The sequence below is a fragment of the Schistocerca nitens genome, chromosome 2, assembly GCF_023898315.1.
Source record: "Schistocerca nitens isolate TAMUIC-IGC-003100 chromosome 2, iqSchNite1.1, whole genome shotgun sequence".
NCBI lineage: Eukaryota > Metazoa > Arthropoda > Insecta > Orthoptera > Acrididae > Schistocerca > Schistocerca nitens.
This window is the reverse complement of record NC_064615.1, coordinates 512,530,441-512,548,371: the sequence shown is the minus strand read 5'-3', so window position 1 is coordinate 512,548,371 and position 17,931 is coordinate 512,530,441. Positions and strand designations below refer to the sequence as shown.

General features: G+C 40.9%; 1 protein-coding gene across 2 annotated transcripts in view; it reads right to left on the bottom strand.

Moving 5' to 3' along the window:
* Window positions 1–801: 801 nt before the first annotated feature.
* LOC126234471 (serine-rich adhesin for platelets-like) overlaps window positions 802–17,931 on the bottom strand; it is a 121,276-nt gene continuing 104,146 nt past the window's right edge. For both annotated transcript variants that reach the window (XM_049943161.1, XM_049943162.1), the window contains exon 2: window positions 802–4,663. In XM_049943161.1, coding sequence (XP_049799118.1) covers window positions 2,059–4,656 — 2,598 coding nt within the window. In that variant the 5' untranslated portion in view covers window positions 4,657–4,663 and the 3' untranslated portion in view covers window positions 802–2,058. The remainder of the gene's footprint in view (window positions 4,664–17,931) is intronic.

Sequence of the window (17,931 nt, the reverse complement as noted above, 5' to 3'; positions counted from 1 at the left end):
ACGTGCTCAATTTGTGAAGCTCTTTCTCTTGAATAAATCATCAAATTTTTCCGGAATTGTAATCATTTGTTTGTCTGTACATGTGTATCACATATATCGATTTCCGCCCCATTCGTATAATTCCTTCGAGTGCGTCTTTTTGGTCTTATTGTGTATACTTAACTGGATTTTATGTTAAAATTTCGTGGCTTTGATTGAAAAGATGTAGTCAGATTAATTTACTTTGCTGACTATCTCGTTCGTTTATGTTTTATATTTCACAATGAAGTTGGACCAAAATGTTTGCATCATTGTGCGAAATAGTCGTATTAGGTGAAATGGATTCTGCGTGAAACCAAATGAAACAGACTATGCTTATGCCTTACCTGAATCCTCACTTGGTGTGAATGGACGAATGAGCACTGCACAACACACTGTCGACATCAGCAGATTCTTCTAGCTTAAATATTCACTTCACACTTTTCAGTTTAACTCTAAGGCATGACGAAGAGCTTAGGATAACACTTACGTACAACGTTAACAGGCAGCAGTTCGCCTACATTGGTCTACTAGGCAGCTGTTACTTCACTTCAGCGGCGTTATAATCAGATACTGTGACATCCGGAGGATGTAATGAAAAATCATTATTCAAATAATAACTATGGAACCAAACGGATACAGGGACTTTGAATGTAGGTCACACTATCTTCGCAGAGGTGAAATATTTTGGCTGTGGAGATGATGTCGGAACCACCTCAGGAGATCAGGTAAGATAAATAAAATGACAATGTAACCACTTTATTTTTTTAATTAATGCTACAGACTACATCTTCAAACCAAAAGACAACATTAAATTAAGTCACAACAATTCACTTCTTCATTGCACTAAAGAGCAAACACACTATTCATATTAAAACAAAAAATTTATAAAATCTTAACACAAACATAAAATGCACTGGAGTTTATGGAATGTTAGCAAATGAGTTCCTGGCACAATGAATATGTCCACTTTCTTTCCTACGTTATTTACGAAATGACAATATGATTAAGTTCTTTTTTCATCCCATCAGTAAAACCATTTATACAATAATACCGAAAATACACAAATCAGTATCTCAGTTTTATGAAGTACACACCAATATTACTATCTCCACACAGACATGCAAGTTTTAAAACATAATACTGGAAAACACAAAACAAACCTTTGTGCAACATTAGAGGGGAAACCAAATATTACGTACTTGCTGATGCTTTCATTACACTTACGCCGATGCCATCCGCTTTACAAAGTCATATTAAAAGTACAGTTGAAAGATTGGTAATTTCTGTGTCTGATGAAACTTCCTGTAAGGTTAAAACTTTGTGTAGGCCCGTGTCTGACTCTTAACGCTGTTACACGTCTCAGGCCCAGTAATATCGTCAATTTTGTCTGTTAAAACATACTGAAAATTAATTGGCCAGGTATGACTACAACGACTTTAAAAGGCTGATTTTTACCTCTCGATGAATGGCGTAGCAAACGACACACTGCTTTGTAATCAGCGTTCTACAAAGAGTGAGCTTCTCATATCAAGAGAGACGGGGGGAAAAAATCTCTTCTGCATAATCACACGTTAAAATTCCACCAAAATGTTTCAACCGAATACGTAGCCTCATTCAAAAATCTTTAAACTTAATATTTTGTTGATGCGATCGCAGAAAATGTTTTATGTCGTTGACAGGTGTTGGTCACAGTGGCAATCTTCAGAACGACTGAAAACAGCATCAGATAGTCACTAACGCCATGCCAAAAACATTTTTTGGCACCGCATATCATGCTGCTTTTAATCGTTCTGGTAATGAACAATGGCAACCGACATCGGTTATCGGCGTAAAATATTTCCTGTGACTGTTCAGATTAATGTAAAACTGCGAAGTTAACACCTTCGCCCACGACAAAATGTTATTTTCTGTAATACGTACAGCTGATGCAATAAATCTTTCACAAAACACTACCATGAAACGAAGTTACAGAATAAGCGCCACTGAAGCACACTGGCTTGTCAGATTCATCCTTTCCCAAGTGACTTCTTCCACTCACTAGGAAATGCTGCATGCCTCACCAAATGAGGCCGAAGCGTCTCTGGTGGTCCGGATACCATTATCTGCCTGCCGAGCTTCGGGACGCTGCCTCCTGGTTCGGCGGCAATTATCTCCATCGCTGTACCCGGACCTCAAAGGGCGTCGCCGGGTGACATATGGCGAGTATCTTACATCAGACCCGCCGTTCGTTGTAATATAGCGGTATATCTGGAGATTCCCCTGCTCGTACTGCTCCTCAGGTGAGAGAACAGATGACGCATTACTCTCTTCAGAGCTGTCGAGATGTCTTGCTTCTTGAGGTACCTTTCCTGCAGCGTTATCTTCATTGCCTCTCATGTTAGAAGCTGTGTTCCTACTATCGTGTGGTATATCATTTATAATTTTCTTCGTGCACTCTAACAGACCACTGTGATCGCGAGATGGGCGACTTAAAGGTTCATCTCTTGTAACGTCTGTACCTGGCAAGTAAGAAATATTGGTAGACACCTGCTGATGAATCTTCGTGGCTGTTTCAGAAGTAATTCCTCCCACTGCCCCTTCTGTGGAACTATCGGGTGCTGCTTGCATACGGTCTTTATTAACGTCTATTTCTACGTCCATTCTTACATTTCTCTCAAAACTTTTTTCTGAGTCACGTCTACCTGCTGATGTGAAAAATGAGCTTGGAATAACAACATCTCTCGCTGCTCTCAGGCGAGGAATGTTTTGAAGGTCTAGTGCAACCCGCCTCGACCCGTAACTGGTTTCACCAGCTGGAGTTTCCGCAGAATTCTCTTGTGAGGCGTTATTAACTTTCTCTTCGGCGTGTTCTTGATTGGCATCGCAAGTAACTTGCGCAAACGTATCTGTGGTAGTTTCAATGGAATTATTGGCAGAACATTCATTCTTCTCCAAAGTCAATGCTGAACTTTGAGGCGCACGACTTTCTGCACCACTCGGCTGAAGTTCTTTTATGATCTCTCTGCTTACAACAGAGTCACTAGCACATGGTACGTGAGATGTTGGAATCTCTGGAACTGTGGGCTTCGCACATGCATGAACGTGTTCGTCCCCTCCAATAGCTGTAGGAGGTAATGGATCCGTTTCCATATGATTCTTAGCTGACTCCCCTCCAATAGGTGTAGGAGGTAATGGATCCGTTTCCATATGATTCTTAGCTGACTCCCCTCCAATAGGTGTAGGAGGTAATGGATCCGTTTCCATATGATTCTTAGCTGACTGATAGGCTGATGATTCCGAACTTGTAGACGCCTGATCGAGCACCTCTTTGTCGACAGGATTTTGTTCGTTATCGGGTGGTGACTCTGATTCATCAGTATCGAGCTTTTCTTCCACTGATTTCTCATTCCCCACCATAGCTTCCTCCTCTGCAGTTGTACGCGAAACTTCGCTAACAGGGACATCATCAGGGTTTGCAAGAAGCAGTCGCTCGTTTTCTGATGATGAATCCTCCGCAACAATGCTTGAAGTTGTTTCCCTAGGAAGGCCCGATGAGACATTTGTAATATCTCCGGACTGGTTATTCTCAAAGCTAGTACTGCCTTCTGTCTTGCGTAAGCACGTCATCGTATCGGACGACTCTACGCGAAGTAACTTTTCAGGATTCTCCTCCGAGGAAGAATGGCTCTGATCATCCACAGAAAATCTCCTCTTCGGGGGTCTTCCTACAGATTTATGTCTTCTCGTGTCGCTGACATCACGATGTTTCTTCGGAGGAACACTCTCAACTTGGGTAACCCTGCCTGATCTGAGCGTCATTTTCCTCGTGAACGTACCTGTGGACCCTGCATTGGACATGGCAGTATCTTGCTCAGTGAGAGAATCAGACATCGGCTGGCAGGTGACTGATCCGACAGCAACTGCATCTGCCTGATGTCCAACCGAACTGGATACAGTTCCCGGTGGAGGATCTGGTGGGGAGTGATCCATGTCACTGTTCTCGCATTTTCTTCCACTCCTGTCAATAACTCCAGAGGGTGTGCTACTTAGTGAAGTTGATGACACGCTGTCCCTTGGATTAAATTCCGACATTGATTCATCTGCACCTTCTGCCTGACGTCCATTCAAAGTGGGAACAGCTACTGGTGGAGGATGGGAATGATCCACATCACTGCTCTCACGGTGTCTTCCGCACTTGTCAATAACTCCAGAATGAATGCTACATTCTGAGCAGCAGGACGAGAGGCTTTGGTTACATTCCGATACAGAGGCATCACAAGAGCTACTGTCTCTTTGGTTACCTTCCGATACAGAGTCATTACATGAGCTACTGCTGCGTTCCATATCGCAGTCTGGCCGCCCAATTCTCTTCTCCATTTCAGAACTAGGACTGCTCGTACTCACGCTTCCCATACTGCTCCCTGATGTATTTGCGGCTGTATTCCGTTCAGGGCTGGTACTGTCTGTGGCACTGTCGATTCCAGTTGGTTCTGCTGCATGGTCTTCTCCACCACTTGGGTGTGCAGAGCCGGACACAACCTTCGGAGCATCGTTTGGGTCTCCACTGCTTTTACTTATACTTTCGTTTAGTGCTGTACCAGACGTTACTCCATCCTCTCCTCCTTTGGAGTTACCAGATTCTTCTTCTTGTTTCATCTCGACACTGAAACAATATGAAGGAACAATCAACAAAACAACTTACGAGAGGTTTTTCGAGCAATTTCAGTGGTGTCTAAGCTCTACTGTTACATTTTTTTAAAGGAATTTCAAAACGCATAAGGCTGAATGTCCTGTCTATCCTTTCGAAAACATGCAAGTTGTTTCAGTAGGAAATAGACATACCATGAAATGAGTTGTTATAAATCATTCTGAAGGTAAATCATCGGACAAACAGACGCTCAAATCTCGACGGTTTTCGAACTAGCAACTAGCGGCATTCTTCCTGCTGCATCCCCTTGCATGGGCAAACTAATCTCTCTTTCTCCATTACATTACTGCACATCCCGTCAGTAAAAATATGAAATGTACAAAGTGGAATTGTTGGCTTGCTTTTTTAAAAAAATACTACAGAACATCACAGGTTTGAAGAACAAAGTAGATAATCATCTTGTACGCCTAGAAGATAATAGAAAATTCTTAAGTGATACATGCTCTGTGCCTCTGGATACCCGTAACCACAGGGATGGAGATGTTAAATATCAGGGATTATAGATTTGCATCATTTTGATGTACAGTTAACATAGAAAAAGTTCTCATTGCATCATGTGTAAAAGGTGGACACACAGTTAAAAATATCGAAACAATTTTTGATCAGAACATAGATGCAAACGCTTGTAATTTGTTACTGCAGAAAACTTCTCTGATGTTGTTACGGTGCACAGTTCCCCTCTAGCGATCTTCCAGCTCTTTGCGAGAAAATCTTGATCCATTGTAAGCTACCTATCAAACATGAAGAAACAGTAGTTTGCGGAAATTTCGATGTACAGTTCTTGAAAGTTAAGGCCAGAAAAAATGAACGAGAATCATTATTTGTGTGTTCCAATCTAATTTCAGTATTCAATTTTCCAAGCAGAGTGCAGCAAAACAGTATGACACTGATTGTTAACATTTTTATACACAGTGGTCTCCCTGAAACAATTAATGTATATCCAATTGCTGTAAGGATATCCAAATAATCATGATGCACAATTAATGGAAATAAACAATATGGCACCTTACAACTCTAAGGCAGGTTCATACAAAATAGTGAGGGTAAAAGAAAGAACAACATTAATATAAAGGACATTGTAAGTTAAGATCCGACGTACTTGAAACTACAAAAAATACAGTAACATTTTAAGGAATTTTATGAAAATGTCAGAAGTATCATATGTTACAAATGTCATTCCGTCATTCCACAAGACTTTAAGCAACCAGCAACAGTCCCATCACATTTCACTGAAATTAACAGAATTACAAAAATTGTAAAAAACAAAAGCTAATGGGATGTTGTGGGAATTTCAAACGAATTCTGAGAAGCTGTTCCAACTAAGAAGTAATGTCCTTAGACAGGCTACAATATGCAATTGTTAAAAAGTGCAATTGTTAAAAGGTGACAAGATATAAGGTTTATGGATTAATAGGTAACATTTGCGATGCGTTTCCAGTCTCTAGTATTCCTCTTGGAGTGCCAAGAAATACAGAATACTGTAATATCATTTGGGTCACTAACTGTATCACTAACTGAATTAACGCTAGTTTGTTGTCCACTTTCAGGCGTCTTAATTAGCTCCGGATCATATGCCTGCCTACATACAAAATTTCATATAATTAGCCTTCGGTTTTATGTGTTCTTTCCTCTGCTATGCACCTTACAGTGGTTTACAAAGTATAAATGTAGATGTGAACGTAGACGCGGACAGCGCTGGGATCGATACACACACACACACACACACACACACACACACACAAATGAAAAATGTAAATAAGTTTTAGCAGAGGGGGCCAAAATGAGAAAGTGGGTATGTTCTAGAAAAATTGAACACTATGACCAATTTAAACAGCAAAGAAAGGAAAACAGCACGGTTAATAAAAAGAACTAAAATAGATTTTGACAAAGGGGAAACAAGCAGATATTGATGAAAACTTTTCAAAAAATAATATTCTTGATTTTTTAAGACATTTAAGGGCAGGCTGAAGGGCTACCAAACCCCAAGTGGCTTAAAATAACACGGAGAACTGCGAAACGCTTGAAAAATATTTTGCGCTGCTTCTTAATTGTCCATGCCTAATCCGTAAGCTGGAATTCGCAAACACTCATTAAAATCTAGAAGAAGACGCATTTCCAACTGCCAAGAAATTCAAGAAGTGATTAAAACCTTAAAAAACAGTAAAGTTGTTAGAGAAGACTCTATTAAAGAAGAATTTTTGAAACTGACTCTCCCAAAAATTGAAAATAAACTAAAACTGATCTCTGAGAAAATCTGGAAAATAGAAGACAACTCCAGAAAGATAGAAGGTAACATTTATATATCCACTACATAAGAGAGACAATAAATACCGTCAACAAGTACAGGGAATTTCTTTGGTATCAATTGCATAACTACAAAATGTTTTCTGAGAATTTACTAAACGGAGCACAAAAAATAATAAACTGTTACTTATCAGAATATCAAGGTAGTTTTAAGAAGGGTGCGTAAGGGCAGATAATGTTCAGAACAAATATTCAGTGTGAAATCAACACACGGATTACTGAACTCAGAAGATAGTGTCTTAAACCTGTCCATCCTTAGAACATCAATACAGCAGAACCAGTGGATATTTCATTTTGCAAGAAGACGGTGCCCAACCATCCTTTATTTCAAACACTCGTTTATCTCAATACCGAACTGTTTCTGCATTCGGTATGGCGCGATTTCCAAATATTTGATGATTTCAAAAAGGTCACTGATTCAGTCGAAAAACTGTAGGTAAAATAATCCTCGAATCTGGTGTGAAGTCTAAATTAGCAAACCTAATTTGTGAAATATTTACAGACACAGTATTTACAGTGAAATTCACGGGAGAAATAACTCTGCCCATCAAAACAGACACAGGTATACGAAAAGCTGATTGCCTATCACCAAATCTTTGTGTGTCTCCTAATCAGGAGAAAGAAAACTGGCGTCCTACGGATCGCAGCGTGGAATGTCATATCCCTTAATCGGACAAGTCGGTTAGAAAATTTAAAAACGGAGATGGATAGGTTAAAGACAGATATTGTGGGAATTAGTGAAGTTCGGTGGCAGGAAGAACAAGACTTTTGGTCGGGTGAATACAGGGTTATAAATACAAAATCAAATAGGGGTAATGCAGGAGTAGGTTTAATGATGAATAAAAAAAATAGGAGTGCGGTAAGTTACTACAAACAGCATAGTGAACCTATTATTGTGGCCAATCCCACGCCTACCACAGCAGTAACAACTAGCTCCGCTGATGACGAAGAGATTGATTAAATGTATGAGAAGATTCAGGTAGTGAAGGGAGACAGAAATTTAATACTCATGGCTGACTGGAATTCGATAGTAGCAAAAGGTAGATAAGGAAACGTAGTAGGTGAATATAGAATGGGAATAAGGAATGAAAGTTGAAGCTGCCTGGTAGAATTTTGCGCAGAGCATAACTTAAGCAAAGCTAACACTTGGTTCAAGAACCATGTAAGAAGGCTGTATACACGGAAGAGGCCTGGAGACACTGGAACGTTTCAGATGGATTATATAATGGTAAGATAGAGATTTAGAAACCAGGTTTTAAACTGTAAGACATTTCCAGGGGCAGATGTGGACTCTGACCACAATCTATTGACAGGAATGGGGGAAAAGGAAAATTAAAGAGACCTTTGGAGAAAAGAGAACCACTTGTATGAATATCAAGAGCTCAGATGGAAACCCTGTTCTAAGCAAAGAAGGGAAAGTTGGTTGTTGGTTGGTTGTTTTGGGGAACGAGACCAGACAGCGTGGTCATCGGTCTCATCGGATTAGGGAAGGATGGAGAAGGAAGTCGGCCGTGCCCTTTCAGAGGAACCATCCCGGCATTAGCCTGGAATGATTTAGGGAAATCACGGAAAACCTAAATCAGGATGGCCGGACGCGGGACTGAACCGTCGTCCTTCCGAATGCGAGTCCAGTGTCTAACCACTGCGCCACCTCGCTCGGTGGAAAGCAGAAAGGTGGAGGGAGTATACAGGGGGTCTGTACAAGGGTGATGTACTAAAAGAAAACGTTATGGAAATCGAAGAGGACGTAGATGAAGATGAAATGGGATGTATGACACTGCGTGAAGAATTTGACAGAGCACTAAAAGACCTGAGTCGAAACAAGGCCCCTGGAGTAGACAACATTCCATCAGAACTACTGACAGCCTTGGGAGGGCCAGTCCTGACAAAACTTTACCATCTGGTGATCAAGATGTATGAGACAGGCGAAATACCCTCAGACTTCATGAAGATTCCAATCCCAAAGAAAGCAGGTGTTGACAGATGTGAAAATTACCGAACAATCAGTTTAACAAATCACAGCTGCAAAATACTAACGCGAATTCTTTACAGACGAATGGAAAAACTGGTAGAAGCCGACCTCGGGGAAGATCAGTTTGGATTCCGTAGAAATGTTGCAACACATGAGCCAATACTGATCCTACGACTTACCTTAGAAGAAAGATTAAGGAAAGGTAAACCTACGTTTCTAGCATTTGTAGACTCGGAGAAAGTTTTGGACATTGTTGACTGGAATACTCTTGCAAATTCTGAAGGTGACGCGAATGAAACACAGGGAGCGAAAGGCTATTTACAATTTGTACAAGAAATAGATGGCAGTTATAAGAGTCGAGGGACATGAAAGGGAAGCAGTGGTTGGGAAGGCAGTGGGACAGGGTTGTAGCCTATCCCCAATGTTATTTAATCTGTATATTGAGCAAGCAGTAAAGGAAACAAAAGAAAAATTCGAAGTAGGAATTAAAATCCATGGAGAAGAAATTAAAAGCTTTCAGGTTAGCCGATGACGTAATTCTATCAGAGACAGCAAAGGACTTGGAAATTCAGTTGAACGGAATGGACAGTCTCTTGAAAGGAGGATATGAGATGAACATCGACAAAAGCAAAACGAGGATAATGGAATGTAGTCGAATTTAGTCCGGTTAAGCTGAGCGAATTAGATTAGAAAATAATACAAAGTAGTAGATGAGTTTTGCTGTTTGGGGAGCAGAATAACTGATGATGGTCGAAGTAGTGAGGATGTAAAATGTAGACTGGCAATGGCAAGGAAAGCGTTTCTGAAGAAGAGAAATTTGTTAACATTGAGTATAGATTTAAGTGTCAGGAAGTCGTTTCTGAAAGTATTTGTATGGAGTGTAGTCATGTATGTAAGTGAAACATGGACGATAAATAGCTTAGACAAGAAGAGAATAGAAGCTTTTGAAATGTGGTGCTACAGAAGAATGTTGAAGGTTAGATGGGTAGATCATATAATTAATGAGGAGGATTTGAACAGAATTTGGGAAAAGAGAAATTTGTGGCACAACTTGAAGAAGGGATCGGTTGCTAGGACATATTCTGAGGCATCAAGGGATCACCAATTTAGTGTTGGAGGGAAGCGTGGAAGGTAAAAATCGTAGAGGGAGACCAAGATATGAATACACTAAGCAGATTCAGAAGGATGTAGGCTGCATTAGGTACTGGGAGACGAAGAAGCTTGCACAGAACAGGGTAGCATGGAGAGCTGCATCAAACCAGTCTCTGGACTGAAGACCACAACAACCACCATGAGAATCTGGATGAAAAACTGAATGAATATGAGGTTTCACCAATAAGGTTGGGAAAGGGAAACAAAAATCATAGCATGGAGAGCTGCATCAAACCAGTCTCTGGACTGAAGACCACAACAACCACCATGAGAATCTGGATGAAAAACTGAATGAATATGAGGTTTCACCAATAAGGTTGGGAAAGGGAAACAAAAATCATAGAATAAACTATCTTGCACTTGCAGATGACTTTCCAACACTTTCTGAAAATGTGACATTTGTTGTAATTCAAGTTAATCGTTCAGAACAAACATCCAGTAAGACTGGCTTAAGAACTGCAAAAACAAACGTATTTATTACAAACGAAATAATTGGAAAGGGTAGTAAATTTAAATATCTTGGGGAGATTTCCAACAAAATTGTTTGAAAAAGGTATTGTTGAGCCAAGTACATAGAAAATAGGAAAGGCATATGGTTTAACAAGAGACTTTTACAATAAAAAATGCCGGTCTAAAAATGAAAAGTAAGGCATTACAGTACAGTAGCGAAGCCGGAATGTCTACATGCAAGCGAATATCTAGCATTGGGGTAAAATTCGGGTAAACTAGAATGAAGAATTAGAAAAATTTAACCCCCAGGAAAAAAAAGGAGATTTGCAAATTACGTGGTAATGATAAAATTTACCGAAACATGGAAAACTTACCACAATTAATGAGAAAAAGAATATTTGTATTTTTTTATATTTCTATAGAATGCGAGACAGTAGGTTAACCTAACAGACCTTCAAATATTTGTAAGATAAAAATTAAACAAGTTCGTTCTCTAAAGTAATAAAGGATTTAGGAAAAATAACATAACAACTGAAGATGCAGCTGAAGTTTTTAGGGTAAAAGTACTGAACGCGGGGAATATTCCAGGTAAAAAAGGACTAGTCTGGCGTGGGCGGCAGACAGAAAGAAGAAAACACAGTTTACAGATGAAACAGTACTGTAAGGAAAGAAGAGAACTACGAATAAGGATATTGACTGGTCGTCCTTAGTGAGTCATCAGAGAGGAAAAAAATTCGAAACTTCCGTTTCTGAAGTAAATTCTCGAAAATTTTACATTTTGCATCAAAATATAGACACTATCTTTGGGTTAGTATGTGCTCCTTGCCACACAGTCTCTCACCAACAACTTAACGAACAATATTCGGTTTAAAATTGTCCAATGTTAATTACAGTACAAATTTTCATTTCCATCCACGCGTATTTGTGGGAGGGAAATAATTTTTTCCGTTGCACCAGAGATTAAAGAGTTGCCCCATTTCCATAGTACAAAGCCAATGGAAAGGGACGAGAACTTTCACGATTGCACCCGGGAAATGTTCTCATTCTTGGTCTGCAGTGGTACTGACACGAGAACACACGCTACTTGACACTGGGGTTCTCGTAGTCGTATGGCATGAATAGCTGGGAGGCGCCGAAGGACAGGTTCAGTCGTCTAACTGGAAAGGTTTACCCTATCCTTTGCACCGGCAGGCACCTTTCCTTTGAGAAGTATGATAGCTGTGTGTATCTGTGATGTGTACGCGACTGTAATGAGTATGTATGTGTGAGTAGTGTAGTGACAAGTTCACGTTGTACCGATGAGGGAAGGGAGAGGGTGAAACCTGCTGCTGGCATATAGCTTACTCCTCTCCAAGAGCACCAACAGGGTAGCCTATCTCAACGTCCCTATACGACGGACGGATCAAATCAATAGTTTCAAATGCCCTCGCTTCATGAGACATTACGGACTTTGGAATTTAGGGCATCGGCGCAAAACCTGCTGATCAGGGACTTTCACGCCACCACCTCCCCTGTCCCCTCTACCACAAAGGCAATGGGAAAACTATCAACAGCGCTCGGCGCACCTGGACGGTCACAATTGGCCACGCCCGACGGTGCTTAGCTTCGATGATCTGACGGGAATAGGTGTACCCATCCCGGCATGGTCACTGACTCCGATGTGGCACTGAAATACCCTTCACCCGTTTTTCGGTTCATGTATTGCACAACACTACATCTGGTGGCGTAGGGAACACCAATAGAGGGACACAGAGGTCGATGAAATCCATAGCATTACACACAAGCAGCGGTAACTGACTTCTGTCTGTTAACTAGACAGTAATAAACACAGGGTAAGTTAATATCGTTAAATATGTTGGGAGTGTTCTGACTTAGAAAGTGACGAACAGTGAGTTCCTAAGAGGTAAGTAACCCTCGCCGAGCGGCGAAAACCAAATAAAAATTATTTTGTAATATGGAGATGTTCTGTCCTCCCACCCAACAAGATCATCTATGAACTGTGCATTTGTGTGCAATCGATGCTTGAAGGTTAACGATTGGAATTGAAGACACCACAAGCCGAAGCTGCTTATGAAACAATTCCGTGTAACAGACGACTACGACCAGCAGATACGCAACTCATATGCAGGGTGCTTAGAAATCCCCGTTACAAATACGTAGGACCTGGAGAGGGGAGTAAGTACGTAATATTTTGAATGGGAACCCATGTCCACGGTGGTTCTAATTCAGATGTGTAGCGCGTCCACGTTTGCTGAGGGAAAGACAAAAGTTGCTGAGTTGCTGGTGTCAGTATGCTATAGGGCAGACAGGATGACGTGTACTACTCTTATGGATTACTTCTTGTGGGGTCGTACGCAAATTTTAACTACGATACACTTGTAAAGACAGAAGCAGCTCTGTTTGCATGAGTTCTGGCGGCTGCACTACAAGTTGAAGAGACACAAGGTGGGATGGAGAGTGTGTACCGGAACACGCTTCGTCATAAGTACGACGTCTGTAGCGACAATTGTGTTCGCCACATGGGGCCGCTGTTGTAATGAATCAGTACTGTACGTATAGTACGCTGGGTTCTGTTTTGTTTCGGAATAATGTAGACACCTAATGTTTAAGTGTTAATACAAACCAATACGCTCAAGTGATAAATGGATGTGTCGTTTTATGTTTCCTTTCGAATTGTTACCTAATAATTGTACTACGTTACGACTAATTCGGTTCCTCAAGCAGAAGTGGATGATTTAAAACATCTGAACTGAAACCGCCGTAGAACCGAAACAGTTCATTTTCCACATGGGCACTGTAACGCACGCATTGTAACGGGAATGTCCGTACACACTTGGTAAGTAATTATTTGACAAATAGGTACACATTTGCTTGAAAAAATGTGTGTCAATACACGTGGAACTACCAGAGCTATATATCCCAGAACAGAAGTGCTGTGTAATCGTACTTCATGTCGTTGTTCGCCATCGTCAGTCAGGTGGCTGAAACACAGCAGAATGGAACAGCTCGTGGCGAAGATCTGAACAACATGACGACTGTGACTTGTAACATTTGACTAGTGTATTGCAGATAAACAGAAAATTGTGTGCATGGCCACACGACACTTTTGTCAAGTGTGCATACTTTGTCACATAGCTTGAGCCCCTGTGTAATAGGTACGCCAAATATGAAGTGCAGAAATGCAGTTTCCACTAACAGCTCAAGGTCACCGTGGAATGAATCGCATAGGAAATGAAACAAAACTACAAGATTTTTTTAAATTATCAAAAACCGTCTTGATCACAATTTATTTATTCCGGTGACCGGTTTCGACCACTACTGTGATCACCTCGAGACCAATGAGTAAGAAACTACTCCTGGTAGTGATTCACCACCAGGAGGAGGTTCTTACTCATTGGTCTGAAGATGGCCACAGTAGTGGTCGAAACCGGTCACCGGAATAAATAAATTGCGATCCAGACTGTTTTTGATAGTAAATATTTGTAACAACATTGATCACTGTTCACTCCCACAATGTATTCAAAAGTAAAACTAAAAGAAATTGGAGGTGAGGAAGCAGAAAGTACAATAGTTGAAATATTGTGTTCAAGGGTACCGATACATACAAAGAACGCCGCTCCTTTCGGAATAAAAAATAAATAAACTGGTTTGACAGTCGCACAAAATTATCAGTGTTTACGCGACTGTACTCTATGACAAATTTTTATTAGCATCACAGTCGTAAGCAGCATGCAAAGGTATTTAAGGGATCTGAGTTACACTATTGTATTGTGAAACACGTAATTATCGCTTGCAATGAGAACTCTTCACTCTTCTCGTAACTACGTTCTACTTTATGGCCGTCGCATTACACACTCTTTCAAAGAACACTCATTTTATAGGTGTATGGGGAGCACTGCGTGAACGCCATCTTATGTAGAATTGTTCAACGCCGCAAAACGTTATGCACAGAAGGCAGCACATCTTTGTAACACCGACACTAAGCTCGTTTGCCGTTTCACAGTGAACACTGCGTCGAATGAGTGATTTTCATTTTCCCATCTGGAAATATTACCATCCAGACTGCAGCACGGAAAGAAACTCCAGGCGGAAATTTGACAATAAAATACGATGAACAGGTAACTCTGCAGTGCTGTTGTGCTTAAGTATGCACATGACAGAGCCTTCGTTGAAATTCCAGACAACTAAATACAATTAAAAATTACGTTAATTAGGTAACAAAAGGTTAATAAAACACATGAAACAGTAGCAACAATAATACAAAACCGGAAAAAATCATCGGTAGAAGAAAAAACGACAGAACTTTGAAGCACGAGCAAATAGATGCCACTCTTCGTCATATACGTAGTTGTTATCGGAAGAAAGTAAAATTCAACAACTGAGAAAAGTGCTGTAAATTATCATTAAAGCAGTACTGTTGTTTATTAATGGAAAACATCCATGAAAAGTTAAGATGTTGGATGGTGACACATATTTCTATTGTGGATGCTTGGCGTCGACTTACGCGAGGCTCTATCTGATCGAAAGTATCCGAACACTCTTATAATGCGGAATCGACTGCTAGCTGTCATGAGAGGCGGACCCTCCCGTATAGGCGGAGGCAGGCATATTGTGTTGCCGGCTGAGAACGACTGATACCAGAATAGATCCGTGACCTGGAATGCGGACTAGTCACTGGATGCCTCCTGAGTAAAAAAGACGCCAGGGGCATCCCAGCCCTTCTAGACCACGCCAAGTCGACATTTTGTGACGTGATTGTTTAGTGAAAACGCGAAGGAGCATCCACAGCTAAACCAATACCATGGAGACGTCATGTACTGTCGTCGAGGGTTTTGGAGGGTAATTGTAGAACTTCGCTTGAAATCGGTGGACGAAATAACTCACAAGCTCCTAACTACTACCAGTAGTCCAGCTAGTACACAGATTGCGCGTGTGAAATTAAACAGAATGGGGTGCAGTGGTGGAGCAGGTCTTCGTGAGCCACACACTTATGTAGTCAACGTTAAGCCACGCTGAAGGCGGTGTACAGAGCGCGCCACGGGACATTTGATGACAGCAAACGAGTGATTAGGAGCGATCAATCACGTTGTACCCTGCGGTAATCCGAAGGAACGCTTTGTGTTTGTGGAATGCCTGCAGAACGTTACTCGCGCGAAAACTCGTGACATGGTCACTCGCGCGAATGACAGGTGTCATCCACAAAGCAAGCGGTCTATTTGTATAGTTTGAACGGTCTTTATGACTGATTTTATGATTTTTTTATTAAATCTAAATATAATACATTTAATATTCGTACACAGTATAATATATTCTAACATTTGAAACAGTTCGACCATTCGAAGAACAATATCTTCAGTTGAATTACTGGCATTACATGGTCCCTCTTGTTGCTTACCGACGTACGGTTCTAAATCCGAAGTGTAAGCTGTTTTTACATCAACCAAAGCAAACACTTTTAACCCATACTTTGCTGGTTTTAGGGATATATTGCCTGAATGCCAAAAGCTGTTCGTCAACAGTTAAGGTATTCATTAGGTGACAAATATTTTTGGCATTTGTTTGTGGATAGTTGAAGTACCTCTCTGATAGAAGCCAATCTGTCAGTCTCTCTGCGAACACCTCTATCGCGGATATTATGAAATCTAAGACATCTCAACAGAAACCTGAATCGGTTTTCACTTACGCATAAATAACATGATTCAAGTCCGTTTCCCTTTGAGTTATGCCACAATTTCGATATACTCTTCCTAGAACATCTCAAAGGTCCACACAGATATAACAAACCAATAAAAGGTCTCATCCCTATCGCATCTGTTTCTTTAGCATCCCCTTCACTAGAGAAGTTACCACGAACGTAATTGATGTGTATATTAGTGCATGTTGCGATAATGCTTAGTATGTTTTCATCCAAGAACAAATTCAGAATTTCTATTTCCGTCTTTTCTGTACGAGCTTGATTTTTTGGTCCAAGCAAATGAGTAATAATATTACAAGATCTGCTTCTAACAATGGTAGGATATTTATTTTTCCTCCGTTTAGTTATTCCATCTTTCCCTAAAAGAAACGCTCGAGTTACTTCTTCCTGTGACTCATATTCATCATTCTCTGGCACTTCTTGTTCTGTTCCTGAATCTTGGCCGCTTTCATTAACACAGTCCACGGTCTCTGAGTCAGCGTTATCACTGTGAGCATCTTCTTCACTCAGCTCATTGAATCATTCCAACCATACATTAAGCTCTCTACTAAACTCTGACCGAGGCTTTTTAGCTTTGACATTTCTTCCACAATCTAAAAATAAAGAGAATACTAGGTAACACGGAGGGTAACTGCTGTCAGTTTCAGTAAGTCCAAATTTACGCACATGAAAGATCGATTGAATCTAGAAAAGCAATAAAGTAATACAGACTTACTTTGTTTCAGATTGTCGCGGCAGGGCTCGCGCGTATGACTGGTTCGTCCAGACTATAATAATGTTTGATAAACAATATATCTTTCGTAGCTGAAAGCGAACAAGGATTGGAGCTAACTGCTGGAGAGCTAACAGAAAGGTACTAAAATGGTGCGATCTCAATCCTGCCCTGTCAGACAAAACTGATCGGGAAAGTTATGTGGATGACGAGTGGCATCCGCGCGAGCGACTGAGGGTTAAGAAAACGCTAAATGCGGAAGTATATGAATATATTTCACATCGGTGTGTATTGCGTACAGCAGAGGAACAGTTCGGAGACGGTGATTCTTTGTATCAGCATGACAACGCATTCTGATATGAAACAGCCTAAGTGGGGCAATGAATCGTGCACGCTAACAGTCCTGAAAAGGACTGCCCGGAGTTCTGGCCTGAACCCAGCGTAACACCATTTGAATGAGTTAAAATGTCGACTTCGACCCATGTTCAATTGCCCAACATCACTAGCTGTTCTGGTTTCGGCTCCTTAGGAAGAATGGGCTGCGAGTCCTCAACAGACCTTCAGATACCTCACGGAAGGTGTCCCCAGAGGGGTTCAAGCCGTCATAAAGCCAAAGGGTGTGGTTACACCATACTGATGTCTCCCAATAGATACTTTTCGTGGAATAGTTTATAGTGTTACAAGATTAATCTTTGATCAGTGCTAAACATTCACAGCGTACGTCTATGTGCCAGATCACATGATTCGTTAGAAAAAGAGAAACGACTATCAGTAACAGGTGAAAGTGATAGCTTTAGAGAAGTATTTCGAAATAACCCCCTACTACGAATCTCGCGAAGTCGTCAATCACTGCTATGGATAATGCCTTTTTCTCATTGGTCATAATACAATAACTTCGGCAACAAGGAAGAGCGAAATTATTCAATGGCCGGAAACAC